This window comes from Gekko japonicus, unplaced genomic scaffold, assembly GCF_001447785.1.
Source record: "Gekko japonicus isolate JY-2015 unplaced genomic scaffold, Gekko_japonicus_V1.1 scaffold1426, whole genome shotgun sequence".
Taxonomy (NCBI): Eukaryota; Metazoa; Chordata; class Lepidosauria; order Squamata; family Gekkonidae; genus Gekko; species Gekko japonicus.
The window spans coordinates 287,112-304,198 of record NW_015175402.1 but is presented as its reverse complement, the minus strand read 5'-3'; the positions used below and the strand labels follow the sequence as shown (position 1 = coordinate 304,198).

Here is a 17,087-nt window from a genome sequence, read left to right as displayed (position 1 = left end):
TCCTTTTGCAACAGCATCATTTTGGGATGTGGCTTTTTGGCAAGTGCTCTTAGATGCTATCCATAAGAGGCAAAGAACAAATGCTCATCGATGGTACATTTGACTACTTGCTGAGGTGGGGTTTTTCCACTGAAAGCTCAACAGCTCAATGTGGGGCCCTTGGAGAACCATCCTGTGGCATTTGCATTCGGTTTTACACTCCAGGCACAAGGCCAAGACAAAGGAGAAGAAAGACATAAGCAAAACCAAAATGATTTGACAAATATTGATCCAGTCCTCCGCCTGACACCTTCAAGGGAACAGTGATTTATTTCTTGTGCTGACACCCAATGAAGGAAAACCGACGGTGCACTTTGATGCATGTCAAAGATCTCTGATTTAAATGGGTTTAGACTGGAGTCACTCTGCATAGGATTGCAGTAGCAGGTTTAGCCAATTCCTTGAATTAGCTTTGCGATCCTAAACTAGACTCCCATTGAACTCAGTGGGACAGACTTTGAGTAAACCTGCACACATCTGCATGCACAGTACAACTGCTTACATTTTAATAGCATTTTGAAGGGGGGGGGGAAATCCATTCTTCCTGTGCTTTTAAATGGAACCTATGTTTTAAATGATGTTCAGTTTTATGTATAGCAGCAGACAAAGGCGATCCCTTTTGTGAGAGAAGGAACTTAAGAACATAACATAAGAACATAAGAGACACCAATGTTGGATCAGGCCAAAGGCCCATCTAGTCCAACACTCTGTCACACAGTGGCCAAAAATACCAGGTGCCATCAGGAGGTCCACCAGTGGGGCCAGGACATTAGAAGCCCTCCCACTGTTGACCCCCCCAAGCACCAAGAAGACAGAGCATCACCATATGCCTATCTAATTCCCTTTTGAAGCCATCCATGCTTGTAGCCGCCGCCACCTCCTGTGGCAGTGAATTCCATGTGTGAATCACTCTTTGGGTGAAGAACTTCTCGGCACCTGCCTCCAAACATGTTCATAAATAATATTCAGATGATGGACTTTGTTAATAAATAAAAATTGTCAGATGAAGTGGCTGATTTGTAGTCAATCAAGGGTTTATTTTGAATCAACGTTAAAGCTAGCCTACTGATCAACTAAAGACTGCAGCCTGTTTTTTAGGGCTGCCTTCACCCACGGCAGAACACTGTGCTACTGTTGTACTAAAGCAGTCGTCAAACCTGGATTTGGGGGTGGGGGGAGCAAAACAATCCAGTTGCAATTGATGCCACAGAGCTGGGTCTACATATGACACAGAATGAGAATGCACTTGAACCTGCTTTGTACTGTGTCAGAGCCTTGGTCTACCAGGTCAGTTGTATGCTCTGCTAGGGCAGGGCCCCCCAACGTGGTGCCCGCCAATGCCTTTTCTGGTGCCCGCTGAGTGTTTTCAGGCAGTGGGTGGGGCCAGGTAGAGCTTTTGCCCAGCAAGGCTTCTAATTGGCTACTGAAGACTTGATTGGCTGTGCAGATTTTTAGAAAGGTTGCTTCGACAGCAACTGGCACCACAGCACGTTGGGGTGACGGAGGTAAAGCTACAGCAATCATTGGGCGGGCGGCTCCGCCTTCCGCAGCAGCCATTTTGTGTCAGGCACTTGGTGGCTGCACCCACCACACCATGTCAGAATTCCAAAGGTGCCCGCAGGGTCAAAGAGGTTGGGGAACCCTGCCCTAGGGTCTCAGGCAGAGGTCTTTCACGTCACCTACTACCTGATCCTTTAAACTGAAGGTGCCAGGGATTAAACCTGGGATCTTCTGCCAAGCAAAACAGATGCTCTATCACTGAGTTAATGCTCCACCCCTGTTAGGTGGTAGAGTCCTGAGGTAGTAAGTAGGGCAGGCTGTTCCACTTCAGGCTGCAGGTAGGGGAACATCTTTTTGAATGCTCTCGTCACAGACTCACAGCACTTCGGAAACACGCACAGTGGGGTATATAGGCTGCCTTAGACCTTTTCTGCCTCTGTGTGTGTGTGTGTGTGTTAGATCGCCGCTAACAAAGATCCGGAGAGTGATTTCAGTAAAGTGATTCAGCTTTATTGAAGTAACGAACAAGCACTTAAACGCATTCATAACCAGAACAGTTTAACATTGGGAGCTAGGCTCCTTTTAAACATTCCCCGGCTAACATAGCCACACCTATTTACAATAATCAACCAATGAGGTTGTTTAGATAAAGACCAATAAGAGTCCGTCCCACTCAGGGACTGTGTGTTGTCCTGATTGGTCGCTGGTACAGGGCGACCAATCGTGAGTCAGTTCAGAGGAGCCTTCGTCGGCTCAAAGCTTAACATGGGGAGTGAATGCGGTGATTCAAGTAAGCATTCCAATACATTACAGTGTGTGTGTGTATGTGTGTGTGTGTTTTATGTGCATTTAGTTAATACAGGGAAGCATTACAAAGGTTGCCCGTCTGAAGTAGTATCATTCACGGTAAAGCCTCAGGATTCGACCACCTCATTTGTGGCTGTGTGCCTCCCACAGGCCAGAGCCTCGGAAGGGGTAAAGTAACACAGAATTCCAGGGACTTCATCTACTTGCTGAGCATCCAGCCTCCATGAATAGATATGAGCAGAAGTTCATGAGACTGCACTCTCCCCCGCCCCAGACGTCCATTCTTGCCTCTGAATCTTTCATGCAAAGGTACACTTCAGCTAATTGTCACGGAAGACAAAATATTTTCAACCTCCTACTCTGCCATTTGCGTTGCAATTAAAATGGTTCCTTTTGGGTAAAAAGAAAAATTAAAACCAGGCGACCTTGACACTGAGGGATCCATAATTCACGAGAATGCATTATTTAAAACATTTTCTTTACATTTAGAGAATGATTTCAGATGAGAATGAAAAACATGCTGGGCAGTTTTACATGCTGCTCAGCGGTTAATGGCCAAAGCTCCAGAGTTTTGAAAGCTGCAGAAGCTTAGAAGAGAAAAAGTTTTGACATTATGAAGAAGTGGCCTTTCTATATCTATATACTATTAACTACGTGTGGCCTCCATCTGCAGATACTTAAATCTGTGGATTGGGGGCCACATGGAGGCTAAGGAGATTTTTCTACAAACTTAGGGGATTCATCAAGTTTACAGCAAACTCTTAAAAAATATATAGGGCTCGGCAGTGGCAGAGGACACCGGCAGCTCCGCCAGGCCCAGCAGTGGTGGTAGGAGACCCCAGGCTCATTAATAGCCATGCTAGGCTTGGCACTGGACGGGGGTTATGGGATTCTCCCCGTGAGTATCATGGGTCTCCATTTTTATTTATTTATTTGACAACGTGTAGGTTATTTATTTAAATAAAGATTATTTATTTGCTTTTTTCCCCTTGCCTTGCCTGGTGGCATTACAGATTCATTTAAAAAGCTGGTGCTAAAGCCATAACAGGGAATGAGTGTTTACAGGGCTGGCCTAACACTATAGCCTAATGGAACCACATTCCCTGTGTTCCATCAAGTTATTTGCTATCTCCTCCGCTACATTCCCTAGTATGAAACAAGGAAACGGGATACCTAGAACAAGAGTCCACAATGTGGCACCCGGGGCACCACAGCATACTCCCTCTAAGCTGTGGAGTCTTGTGAGCAAAAATCCTACTTTGTGAGCTACTGGCAAGAAAGTTGTGAGCAAGTGATTTGGCTACTGCATAAATTAGTTTGCTCTGGAGCCCTCCTTCCTGAGCTAAGACAAAGATGTGTGAGCTGGAGGCTAAAAAACTGTGAGCTAGCTCACACTAACTCAGCTTAGAAGGAACACTGCACAGCACCCAGTGATACTTTTCTTGGCACCTTCTGAGTGTTTTTAGAAAGTGAGCAGAGCCAGAGAGGGCTTTTGCTCAGCAGGCCTTTGATTGGAGATCTAATTGGCTGTGCAGGTTAGGCTGAGGCCAAATGACGGGCCCAAGGTCACCAAAGGAATTTCCATAACAAGCAGGAATTTGGACCTGGTCTCCCCAGGTGTAGTCCAAGATTCTTACTATTATACCTCACTGGCTGTCCTAGTAGAGCCACCACCAGGCTAATTGGTGGGTTATCTGTAGCTGAGGTATTGCATTTCTGTGGATGTGGAAAGAGGGCAGGTGATTGGAAAAAACATTTTAGGCCCCTCTGAGCCATAAAAATAGGAAATTAAAACTGAATTGGGTAAGTAGGAAAGCTAGGTGAGTTTTAGTTTGCACTGCTCCTCCCAGAAAACTAGAAGATCCTATGCCAGTAGGGACTTGCAGCCGACTGTATCCAATATTTCCTCTAAGCTGTGGGGTCTTGTGAGCAAAAATTCTACTTTGTGAGCTACTGGCATTAAAGTTGTGAGCAAGAGATTTGGCTGCTGGATAAACTAGTTTGCTCTGGAGCCATCCTTCCTGAGCCAAGACAAAAATGTGTAAGCCAGAGGCTCAAAAACTGTGAGCTAGCTCACACTAACTCAGCTTAGAGGGAACACTGACTGTATCATGTAAGTATACACTTGAATCTGCTTAAAAGAGAGCAAAATCCACAATCCATCAAAAACAATTGTGTCCCATTGCCTTAGGGGGGCATGCTTGGCCACTTGCCTCTGTGTGCCACCAGGGCTCCCAACAGATCCCCCTCGTTTTCGACAGCCCAGGCCCAGCAAACTCCCAAGGAAGAAAGAACACCCTAGGAGGGGCCCTTCACAGCAGGTCCCTCTGAAAAATCATTCAGTAGAGTTACATTAACCACAAATACTTCACATAAGCACTGGATACCACATGGCACACAATGAACAGCATACGTCAATAAAACACAACATACGAATGAATGGAAAGGGGATCCCTTTTTATGGTCAGGCGGCCCAATTCCTTCCCTCGCTGTACTGGGCTGATCCTGCATATCCACAGCTGTTACCTCTGGTCCCATGTCCATCTTGCATGAGAATACTGCATAACTGCAGAAGAGGTGGAGAAGCAGCTTCAAGCGGACACAGCTAGTGATATCCCCACCATCATCAGGTGTAACTGGAAGACCACTTCTAGTGTACAGTAGAGAGGGAAGTAAGATATAACTGAACAATTGCCAAAAATACATTTTTATAATAGGAATTAAGGCTGTGAAATTTAAAGAGATTGGATTTATACCCCACCTGCCCTTCCCTACCCAAAGGAGTCTCAGAGTGGCTTACAATCCCTTTCCTTTCCCCTCCCCACAACAGACACCCTGTGAGGTAGGTGGGGCTGAGAGAGCTCTTTTGAGGACTGCTCTTGAGAGAACAGCTCTGAAAGAACTGTGGCTTGCCAAGGGCACACCAGCAGCTGCATGTAGAGGAGTGGGATATCAAACCCAGTTCTCCCAGATTAGAGTCCGTGCTCCTAACCACTACACCAAGCAGCCTTCATTGGTTGCATTATTATTACTGTTGTTATTATTATTATTACATTATTTGCCAGTTTTGCAATTTGGCTCTGCTGCATTATTTGTATTATATCACTGTTTTTTAATATGCTATACTGCTTTAGTGCACTGTTCTCTTATTTTGTAACTCCCTTTTATTCCCTGGTAGTTGTATGTTTTATATTGTTCTTATTGAATTGCATGTAATTACACAATCTGCCTTGAGCCTCAATAAGAAAGGAAGACTCCAAAAGAAAGAAAATGGTCATATACTTTATTTTCATTTCCTTTGCACAATACTTGTTTTTTTATATAAACCAAAAAGGAGATGTAACTTAAAAATCCTTTCCCTGAGATTGCTCCTGCCGCCCCATTCAAGTGTCACAGACAGTGATATCATCTTTAGGAATTCCAGATATACAGTGAGCCAACGGAGGACCTTCAGACATATTCATGCAGCTATTCAAAGGGGAAAAAATTACACAGCAGGTCTAATACGAGGCGCTGGCTCAGCGCTGTCATAGTGCAATACATCAACTAGCTGCAATGGCCCTACATCGTTTTGGCTGCTGCTGAGCCAGATACAAGGATGGAAAAGACTGGGTGACGGAGGACACTGCTGAACTGCATCATGGGTGGAATGGAAAGGGTCAAAGCTGCCCGAGTCTATCCCTTTCCTTCAGCCCAGGCTGGTAGCCAACAGAAGCTGCTTTGGGTTAAAATAAAGAAACAGAAAGCAAGGCAAATGAGCTCAGTGACTGGTTTGGTCCTGGAACAAGAGGGGCTGCCTTCAGTGGACAGAAGAGCACAGCTGCTTACAGAACAAAAAGGGTTAACTTGCTGAATGCAGAGCCCAAGTGACCCAAGTGGATGCTTGGGGCACCGCAGCCTGCCAAGGGCACTGACACAACACTGGAACAAGGCAGTGGTGCATGGCTTGTCCCCTGTTGGTCACCTACCAGACCTGTTGCCTGGATCCGAGACCCCAGAGCTCACACTTGGACAGCAGAAGCCTGGCATAAGGTGGCAAAATAGCTCAATCTGTCACAGGCTGAATGGGAATGAAGGAGGAAGTAAGGAGGCATGTGAATACTTGAGAAACAGCACTGAATACTTGAGAAACAGCACCCTGCCAATATCATTAAAATAGGAGATCGGCAACTGGAGGCCCCCAAGCCCCAGTTGCCAACTGTAGCAAGCATCAGTAAAAGTAAAATGGCTGTTAAAATGAGCCATCCCTAAACAGGTACAGAAATAAGTCAATAAGGGAACATAGAGCTTCTAACAGCCATTCTGAGTTTGAAGCAGCTTGCTCCTGTGTATGGGAAGGGAACTGGTGTGAGTTTTCATGAAGTTTGGGAGCTCCATATGAAAATGTTTATCCTTGATTTTGATGAAGATTGGAAACACGACCTTACCTGGGAGACACGTCAGTTGGCTGGAAAGTCATATCCTCCACAGACATCATCCACAGAGATTAACCTGCTGTCAAAATCATTGCTTGCCAAAAGCACAGAAAACACTAGTGACACTTCCTGGTGCCTGAATTTTTCCTTGGGTTGTTTTGTATGATATTAAAGCAACCTTGTTTGACTTGTATTCTGTTTTGCATTTTGCTGAGGCTTGTCTTTTGTCCTTCGACATGGTACACATGTATGTTTAAGATTTATTTCAGAAGACATGTCGTACACATATGTTCAAAGTCCCACTTTATAAAGTTTCCTTCTATTGATACTGTATTTAACTTTAAAATAATTATCAGACAAATAAGCTTGCATAAGTCTTTATTTATATATAATTGTTAGAAACTGCTTTTTCACAGTGTATTTTGCTTTCCGGGTTCTCTGCAGCACTGTGTTCCCTTACTGACTTATTTCTGAAACTGCAGCGAGCATCCAGAAAACAGGCAGCATGGATGAGGAAATTTGCCAGCAGGTCAGCTTGGCAGGCGGGACTTGGGCCTGCTTCCTCCACTCCATCCTCAAAAGGGGCCCTCTAGGGACACAAGCTGCTGGACAGGACACTCCATTCTTTATGCACTGATGGCCAATAGTATCCCGCTTTTCCTTCGAGAACTTCAGAGCCACGTACCTACCATTCCCAGCCAAACTGTTTACATGGCTACACTTGGGGAGCTGCAGTGGTCGAACTGCTTCATGTAACTTCAGCCCGCTCCACAGGCCAGTGGTCTGGGCATACACGCTTCAATACTGGATATTATCCAGCACCACTGATGTGCTACTCATCAGTTTCTGCAAATGGCAGGAAAGCCAGGGTAAGACCAGATGAGGGCATGCTGGTGAGGGATTCTCTGCCTGGCTGACTGGAGCTCCCGTGGTGTTGTACTGTTCAAGAGGCAACCATCTGCTCTCATACCCCCAAAACAACCAAGTCACTTGCAGTAGAATCCGATGAAGAGTTACTCCATTCTAAGCCCATCTGTTTAGACCAGAATAACTTTGCACAGGACCACAATGTTAGTGAATTGTTTAGGCTTCATGGGACGAAGTCCCGTGTCTCTTCAGAAGGAGGCAAGCGCAGTAAGGAGTGAGATCCGACATCCATACACAAACACACAAAACCAGGCTTAACTAACTGAGATGATAACCTTTCCTGTAGATTTACGTTGAGTCACATGTGCAAAGGCTTCATTGACCTGTAAAGCAATTCAAACAAAGAGGAATTCAGGACTTCTGCAAAGATGGAAGAATACACATGCTTCTTCAATGATTCCCCCCCCCCCCCCAAATAATGGTGCAACAAATGATGGCATCTCGGCTTTGGAATGCCCTCCCCCCTTAAGGGTCACCTGATGTCCAATTTCCTTTCTTCTAGGCACCAGGCCAAAGCATTTCTCTTTACCTAGGCTTTTAACTAAGCGGTTCCATCCTGTTACATTGTTTTATAGTCTGCTCCTACTCAGAGGACTGTCTTTTTCAATACCACTTTAGACTATGTTTGTTTTACGTGCTTTATGCTTTTACATCCTGATTTGTGGGAGGGGGGGGTTGCATGCTCTTAATTATTTTATTGTCTTAACTAGTTCATTGGCAGCGGGGGGGGGGGGTTACTGGCATGATTTGTTTTTACTCCTTCCCTGAATTTGTTTTATTGTTTTAGTTGTGAGCTGCCTCCAAGAGGTGCACAAAGCTTCCTAAATAAATATAAATATGTCACATTTATGAAGGTGCATCAAGCCCATTTTAGGCAGCATGGCTAGTAAGTTGCTTTGGGGACAACCAGCTATGTTCCTTGAAGGTTGCAAGGATGAGTTTGATACTAAATGGGCATGCAGAGGTGAACAGAAACCTGACCCACCAGGACAGAGAAGTAAAAGGCCATCATATTGGTTTTGGAGGGTGTTGGTCTGCAGCAGAAGACCCAGATTCGAGTCCAGTAGCACCTTAGAGACTAACAAGTGCATAGGCTTTCAAGACTCAAAGCTCCTTTGGTGTAGTGGTTAAGTGCACAAACTCTAATCTGGGAGAACCAGGTTTGATTCCCCACTCCTCCACTTGCACCTGGCTGGATGACCTTGGGCAAGCCGTAGTTCTGATAAGAGCTGTTCTTGAAAAAGAGCAGTTTCTGTCAGAGCTCTCTCAGCCCCACCTACCTCACAGCGTGTCTGTGGTGGGGAGGGGAAGGGAAAGGAGTTTGTAAGCCACTCTGAGACTCCTTTGGGTAGTGAAGGGCGGGGTATAAATCCAGTCTCCTCTTCTCTTCTTCTTTCATCAGATATGAGGACAAATGGAGATCCCTGAGGACTCCTGACTCCCTTCTTTGCAACATCCCTCTCACTTTCTGACTGGGATATAAAGGCTCAGTTTTATTCCTGCTCGTACCTGACGAAGGGAGCTTTCACCCTTGAAAGTCTATACCCTAAAAATCTTGTTGGTCTCTAAGGTGCTAAAGGAATCAAATCTAGCTCTTATCTTGTTTCTGGGTTACTGGTGGTCAGCAGATGGACACAGGACCTGAGGTTGGCTCTCACAGAGGACTTCTACAGACAGAAGGGATTTTCACCTGCAGAAGACAAATTTCTTGCTTCCCCACTCTGGCTGCAGTCCTAGAAGCTCACCCAAAGGCCACTCCTAGAGGACAAGGGACCAGTATGAATAGAATGGGGGGGGGATGAGAAGTTTGCAAGTAGGAGGGGAGACTTTGAGAAATCTGCCCCTGTCCTTCAGGCCACAGAAATCCCTCTGCTAGATCCGACCTTTGCAGATTTTGGGATATGGGGTCACAAAGCAGCCAGGACTTTGTGCAAGGTCAGAAGCAAGCCCCCTTAGAAAGGAAGAGCTTGCCAGTGGCAAATGAATCGGCACAAACGCCAGTTAAATGTTCTGTTTGCTCATTTTCCCTAAAGGATATATGATAATGAAATGGAGACAGTGGCTAAGGAGGTGGAATATCTGAGACATTTGTCCTGATTAACAGTGGGAGGTACGTTTGCACTTCTTCAACGAGACATGAACAGGAACCGGGAGTGTGAACTGGGGACAGTCAAGTGACAGATGGATCACTGAATGTACCAACTCTTCATGTTAACTGTCAGTTACAGACAGTGCAAAAAAAAAATTATGCTGGCACAGAGAAGCCTTTCAATGCCATCCTCTAGAGAGAAAACCAATTTTGATATTTTATCCCTTATTTCCTTTGAATCCCACCCTTTCCCTCCAAGAAGCTCAGGCTACAGTCCTCTCCTCTATCCTCCCAACAGCCCTCTGAAACAGGTCTCTGACAGTAAAGAAAAAATTGTGCCATTATTCACTCCCAAAGACAACAGCAGCCTGAATGTAACCTCCTTTAGCACTCCTCCTGTCTTTGAAACGACTAGTTCTAGGGGAGAAATCTATAGCAGCAGACAGATGCTTGAAGGTTAGAAATGAACCTCATCTCCAGGAAATGAACCTAGAGAACTAAATCATCCTTGAATTGTCCTGCTTGTTGACTTGGTGGTACCTGACACTGACCAGAGGTCATTTCGGGGGGGATCGCGGGGGATCGCAGTTCCCCCAGGTGAGGTACGGGGGGCGGGGCACATGACGAAGCCCCGCCCCCTGCTTCCGGCCCTCATTCAGCCAGGAGGAGGCAGGAGAAGAGGGAGGGTAAGTTGCTTCCTCCCTGCCTCTCCCCACCCTTGCCTGCCTGGGGCCAGGGAGGGCCTTCACGGGGCTTCCTTGCACTCCCGCCGGCCTTGCAGGTCCACCGCCGGGCCCCTCATGGGGCTAGGCAGTGGAGGTCCAAGGCCAGCGGCGGCGGCCGGGACCGTTCGGGGCGGGGTGTGTGGCCTTATGACACACTTCCGGTGATGTCAGGGGGTGTGGCCTTATGACACACTTCCGGTGATGTCAGGGGGTGTGGCATATGCTAATGAGTTATGCTAATGAGTTCCCCTAGCTCTTTTTCTACGAAACGACCCCTGACGCTGACCATTGTCAGATGTTGGTCAGCCGTGGGTCTTAGAAGTTCTGTATGTTGTTAAGCATCAGTAGGCCCCTGCTGTGATTTCCCTTATGCTCTACATTTTATAAGCTGCCTTTATTTCAGATTGAAGGAAAGGGAGGCTCTATGTGTGTATAAAGTACTGTCAAATCATGGCTGACTTGTGGCAACCCCACAGAGTTTTCAACGCAAGAAACAAAAACAGGTGGGTTGCTATGGCCTCCCTCTGCACAGTAACCCTGGATTTCCTTGGTGGTCTCCCATCCAGAGGTCAAGCCAGGAGGAGGCAGGAGAAGAGGGAGGGTAAGTTGCTTCCTCCCTGCCTCTCCCCACCCCTGCCTGCCTGGGGCCAGGGAGGGCCTTCGCGGGGCTTCCTTGCACTCCCGCCGGCCTTGCAGGTCCACCGCCGGGCCCCTCATGAGGCTCAGCAGTGGAGCTGCAAGGCCGGCGGCGGTGGCTGGGACCGTTGGGGGCAGGGGGTGTGGCCTTATGACACACTTCTGGTGATGTCAGGGGGTGTGGCCTTATGACACACTTCCGGTGATGTCAGGGGGTGTGGCATATGCTAATGAGTTATGCTAATGAGTTCCCCTAGCTCTTTTTCTACGAAACGACCCCTGCTCCTATTCAAATACTAACCAGGGCCGACCCTGCTTAGCTTCTGAGAACTGACAAGATAGGGCTCGCCTGGGCCAGGCCATGTCCATGAATGATTTTTTTTTTTTAAGATTCTAATGGGCCCAGAAGAAACAAAGATGCTTAGGACTAGTGATGGAAAGTGCCGTCAAGTCACAGCTGACTTATGGTGACCCCGTAGGGGTTTTCAAGGCAACAGACATTCAGAGGTGGTTGGGCATCGCCTGCCTCTGCGTTGTGAACCTGGTATTCCTCAGTGGTCTCCCATCCGAATACCTGCCAGGGCCGACCCTGCTTAGCTTCCAAGATCTAATGAGATTGGGCTAACCTGGGCTATCCAGGTCAGGGCTGCTTGGAACTGTACGTGATAAAAAAATTATTGATTAGCATTTCCGGCTGTCCCGAGGGAGATCAAAGTTCCACACGTGCACACAAACAGAGAGCTGCCATCCATCCTTATGTGTGTTTCAGCCTGTTCTGAACTCAAGGCTTACATAGTAGGAAGAACATTTTATACCCTTGTACTAGATCTTACTGTTGTTCTGGATTTCCACAAACTTTGGAACAGGGCCAATGCAACTTTAGCAGATGTGGAGGGAATGGCCATTAGCTCCCTAAGCTGCTTGGACTTCTACAGGAGGCCAGAGGAACACATCTGGACAGCCAATCACCAATTTGACTAGGGCCCAGCCCTGCAGCCCAGCCCTGGTTAAGACGCTGAACTGTGTCTGTGGAAGGTCGGTAGTTCAGCAGTTCAAGACCTGAGTGTGCCGCATGACGGAGTGAGCTCCCGTCTCTAGTTCCAGCTCCTGCCAACCTAGCAGTTCGAAAGCAAGAAATTGCAAGTAGATAAATAGGTACCACTTCAGTGGGAAGGTAACAGCGTTCTGTGCGCCTTGGTGTTTAGTCATGCTGGCAACATGACCATTGGAAACGTCTTCGGTCAGCGCTGGCTCTTCGGCTTTGAAACGGAGATGAGCACCGCAACCCTAGAGTCGGATTCGACTGGCTTTCGAGCAAGGGAACCTTTACCTTTTACAGTCCTGCAGAAGCAGAACTCTATTGAAGTGCTGTCAGTACAAGACTGCAGAGATGCTAATGAGTCACAGTGAATCTTTCTGGAAGCTTACCATGATGAATATGAATTAGCAACGAACATGTTAGAGCTCTTACTCAACTGAGACAACTGGGACATGTACACCTGATAGCCTGGGAAATGGAACAAGCTGCTTTGTGATGAAAATTAAGAAATGTTCCTGCATGTACATCATCTGTCTTGCAAAGCTGAAAACTGCCTGTGTGTTTCATCGGTGTCCATGAAGTTGTTCTGGAAGGAGGTTGTAATTGAAATGGAGCCCTGACCTGAATAGCCCAAGCTAGCCTGATCCTATCAGATCTCGGAAGCTAAGCAAGGTCGGCCTTGGCTAGTTTTTGGAAGGACAACCTCCAAGGAATACCAGGGTCGTGACACAGAGGCAGACAATGGCGAACCACCCCTGAAATGTCTCTTGCCTTAAAAACAAGTCTAGCTCGCCACCTAGTAGTGCATAACGCTAAAGAGCTGGAATCTGTGGCTGCCAGACAATCTTAGGGTCTCCTAGCTATACTATACACACTGCCGTATGATAATGATTAATTATTATATAAATGGAGAATCCTAGAGCTCCCTAGAGACTTGAGACTTTAAGGAGCTCATACCAACACTACAGTGACCAGAGCATGGTAGTTAACACAGCCCTATAGGGAGGCATTATCGTTCCATCTGCCAGACACTCTTTTCTTCTATCAAACTAAATCAAACATTTCAAGAAAAGCACATAGATCATCGTAATACATTTGAAAGAATGCTAGTCTAGCATACTTCACTCTGAAATGGGGGAGCAAACAGCCACGAGCAATCCTAGGAGGACTGTACCACGTGCTTATGAAAACCGGCACTTGAATCTCTCCAACGGAGACGAGTTCATCCCCTGGAGGATACAACAGCTTTCATTAACCCACCAGGCATTTCTCACGCCTTCCCATGCTTACCTCCTCCAGTTTGAACACTGCTCCTACATGAGGTTGGATACGTCCCTCTTGACAATACTGGAGAGCAGAAGAGAGCGCAGAGGAAAAGACTGGGAAATCCTGGTCCCGGTACCGGCCCCAGTACAGTCCCAGGGCAGAGATGTTCTTCAGAAGCAGCAGGTTGGCCGGGATAGAAGGGATAGTTCCCCCAGCGAAACCAACCACCACAATCCTGCCTTCCCAGGCCAGGCTGAAGGATGGGGGGGCAGAAGATGAGAGAAAGATCAACATCAGGATCCATCTACTGAGATACCACATTTGACAACATTTTGAGCAGGGCTTTTATGAAAACAATGCCCTTAAAGTAAGTTACGGGCTGTGCGTTGAACAGACAGGAGCACGCAAGCTAGAAATTCTGGAACACCTGGCTCTGGTAAGGATATTTCTTTATTTAGATGTTTATACCCTATTTTTCTCCCCAATGGGGATCTGAAGGGGCTTACGTCATTATCCCTTCTTCCATTGTACCCTCACAACAACAACAATCCTGTGAGGTAGACTGGGCTGAAAGAGAGTGATCGGCCCAAGGTCACCGAGTGAGTTTCCCTGGCTGAGTAGGAATTCGAATCTGGGTCTCTCAGCTCCTAGCCTGACAATCTAATCCCTACACTATGCAGGTAAAAGAAAGGACATCTGTGCCATGCGATCCCTGAACCAAGGATTCATCAGCAGAGGGACTGAATGCTGCTAACGAGACATCGGTTAGGGATAAATGAGTAGCCACTCAGAGACCCCTTAGGGGGTTAGAGCGGGGTAGTGAGCTGAAAGAAATAAAATAAATAAATAATCCAAATTAGGCAAAGGGATATTAAAACATTAGACAATTTGAACATGGAATATAGACTTGGGACTACTGCTAAAATGTGCAGGGTACACTAAACGGCCAGTCTGCGAGGAAGGAACTTATTCAGAGCACGCATCCAAATTCAGTGTCTGAGACTTGCTTTGGTGGGAGGCTAAAGGAGTTGTTGGCTAAGATTGTGCCACGTGAACAAGCTTTCCAAGGAAAGGAAACTCGGGCCTGCCTCACCTGTGCAGTGCCTCCTTGAAAATATCTCCACCGATGGTGTCAATGGCCACGTCAACTCCCCTACTGGCTGTGAGTTTTTTCACTTCCTCCCTCAGGCCAGCCCAGCTGTAATTCACACTCTGGACGGCCCCTTTCTGGAGAGCCAGGTTGCATTTGCTGTCATTCCCCGCTGCTGCTATTACCTGAAGTCACAGAAAAAAGAACAGCCGCAATGGATTCTCTCTCAGCTGACTGACGAGTGTATAGGTTGAGTTGTTCCGGACAGGGCTGCCCTCCCTCTGAAAGACCAGGCTTTCCTCACCTGAAACTACTTCTGGACTCGGCCTTGTTGCTTGGCCTACCTCACCAGCTGTGGCTGTTCCAGAAACAACTGATCAGGACACAAGCATACACGCCCATGTAAAATCCATGCAGATTGGATTTCGGCAAAACGTTCCAGCAGGAGCAGAGTCCACAGAATGTCTGTTATTTTCAATTGGTCCAGAACACTCTCTAACTAGGGCCCATCAGAGAGACTGTATGTAGCACCAATGATACTTCAGCTGCACTAGCTGTTGATTTGTTTCCAGGCTCAATTCAAAGAGTAGGTATTGCCTTTTAAAGCCCTAAAGGGTTAGGACCCTGAGTAGATTAAGTAACATGCCCATATGCTCTCCCCCATGAACAGAGATATGCTGCTGGCAGTGTTCCCTCTAAGCTGAGTTAGTGTGAGCTAGCTCAAAGTTTTTTAGCCTCCGGCTCACATATTTTTGTCTGAGCTCAGGAAGGAGGGCTCCAGAGCAAACTAATTTATGCAGGAGCCAAAGCGCTCGCTCACAACTTTAATGCCAGTAGCTCACAAAGTAGAATTTTTGCTCACAAGACCCCACAGCTTAGAGGGAACATTGGCCGCTGGTATCCTGCTCCACATACCCATACTGAAAGAGATGACGTTTAAATCCCCTAATCCCTGTCCCAGGAAGTTCATCATGTCCCCTAAATGTTGGCCTTCCAGAGACTCATAAAAACCATTTTATTCTAGAAGGCATCTGATGTTTTTAAACCATTACTTGATGCTGTAATGCTGGCTTTACTTTTGATGGATGCTTTTATTATTGACTGTTGTTCTCATCGTTTTTACATTCTAGCAAACTTTAAAATGCATAAAATGCAAAATGCATTTGGGGGTTTTTTTTGTTCATGGTGCTAAATTTTTTTCAAAAACAATTTATTAGGATATAGTAAAAAAAATTCAAACATACTTCAAAACTTATACAGTTAGATATCCATCCCTCCTCCCTTCCCCCCCCCTTCTCGGCTTCCCACAGTGCTCCAACCTCCAGCCCAATTCTTCCTACAGTGCTCCAACCTCCAGCCCAACTGTCTCATCCTCTGTATACCATTTTAACTGTTCATGGTGCTAATTGCTGTTCTTATAGTTTTAACTTTTTATTATAATATTTTTATTGCTTTCAGTTTCTTGTTGGAAGCTTCCTTGAGTGCTGTTTTAAATACCAGAACAGTGGAGCAGAAATCTCCCAAAGAAATGCTGAGCTCCATCAGGCAAACCATTTACATTTATTCCTAATGCAGAATTAATTACAGGCAAAAAGAACATTAAAACAATCTTTTCAAAGAGCAAACAAAAAGAAAATTAGTAATCCCGGTATCTACAAAGCTTAAAGCCATGGTGGTTGATCCTTGTAAGTCTTGAGTCTACATTACCATCGCGATCATTTACCCCAACACGCTGAGCTAAAAAAATGTTCTTTAAATTCAGGTGGGTAACTATTAGTCTGAAGAAGTAGAACAAAGTTTGAGTCCAGTGGCACCTTTAAGACGAACAAAGTTTCACTCACTGTATGCCCTTTCATGTGCACGCACACTTCCTTAGATAAATTCCATTTCATTGTATCTGAAGAAGTGTTGCATGCACATGAAAGCTCATACAGTGAACGAAACTTTGTTGGGTCTTAAAGGTGCCACTGGACTCATACAGTGTTCTTTAAACAGAGTTTGTCAGGAATCCTGTGCAGTCTTATAGTTCGCCCTGACTGATCACTAGGACGTTGCATACCTTTGCCTTAAGGACATTGCTTGCAACATCCACAGTGGCAAGTCCCGTGGCACCTGCTGCTGCCGTCACCAGAACTGTCTCTCTGCAAAAGACAGAAGCATGACAATGACGAATCAGAACACAGACGGCTACACAGATTTTCCCCAAATTTGGTGGTGTACAGAGTTTGCTTCTGGTCTGTACCCTGCTCTGGGGGTCACTATAGCTTCATCCAAGAGCCCAGCTGTGTGTTACTCTTATGTCCAAAGTAGCCACAGATAAGACCCAGACTAAGAAGACAGGCTATGCCCCTTGAGAATTCAAAAGGCTCTTCCTAAGATAGGCAGAGAAAGCTGGAAGGGACTGCAGAGCCTCGAGCCCCATTTATTCATCTGTTCCTCATTCATTGGCAACTAGTTGTCCCTCTTTCTTCCCCTCCCACTTTGTACAGACAATTAGCTGTCAATGAAACATAAGATATGCCGTGGCTTTTTTTGGAGAAAAAGCCCAGCAGGA

General features: G+C 46.3%; 2 protein-coding genes across 2 annotated transcripts in view; both read right to left on the bottom strand.

Annotated features, from left to right (window-relative positions):
- Positions 1-6,820, bottom strand: part of SEC16B (SEC16 homolog B, endoplasmic reticulum export factor) — a 94,537-nt gene extending 87,717 nt beyond the window's left edge. The window contains exon 1 of the mRNA XM_015425708.1: positions 6,774-6,820. Coding sequence (XP_015281194.1) covers positions 6,774-6,820 — 47 coding nt within the window. The remainder of the gene's footprint in view (positions 1-6,773) is intronic.
- A 312-nt stretch (positions 6,821-7,132) lies between these two features.
- The window catches only part of LOC107122588 (quinone oxidoreductase-like protein 2), a 61,600-nt gene continuing 51,645 nt past the window's right edge, over positions 7,133-17,087 (bottom strand). Inside the window, exons 8-11 of the mRNA XM_015425707.1 lie at positions 16,593-16,674; positions 14,537-14,718; positions 13,468-13,696; positions 7,133-8,011 (exon numbers count right to left, since the gene is read on the bottom strand). Of these exons, the coding sequence (XP_015281193.1) occupies positions 7,943-8,011; positions 13,468-13,696; positions 14,537-14,718; positions 16,593-16,674 (562 nt within the window). The 3' untranslated portion in view covers positions 7,133-7,942. The remainder of the gene's footprint in view (positions 8,012-13,467; positions 13,697-14,536; positions 14,719-16,592; positions 16,675-17,087) is intronic.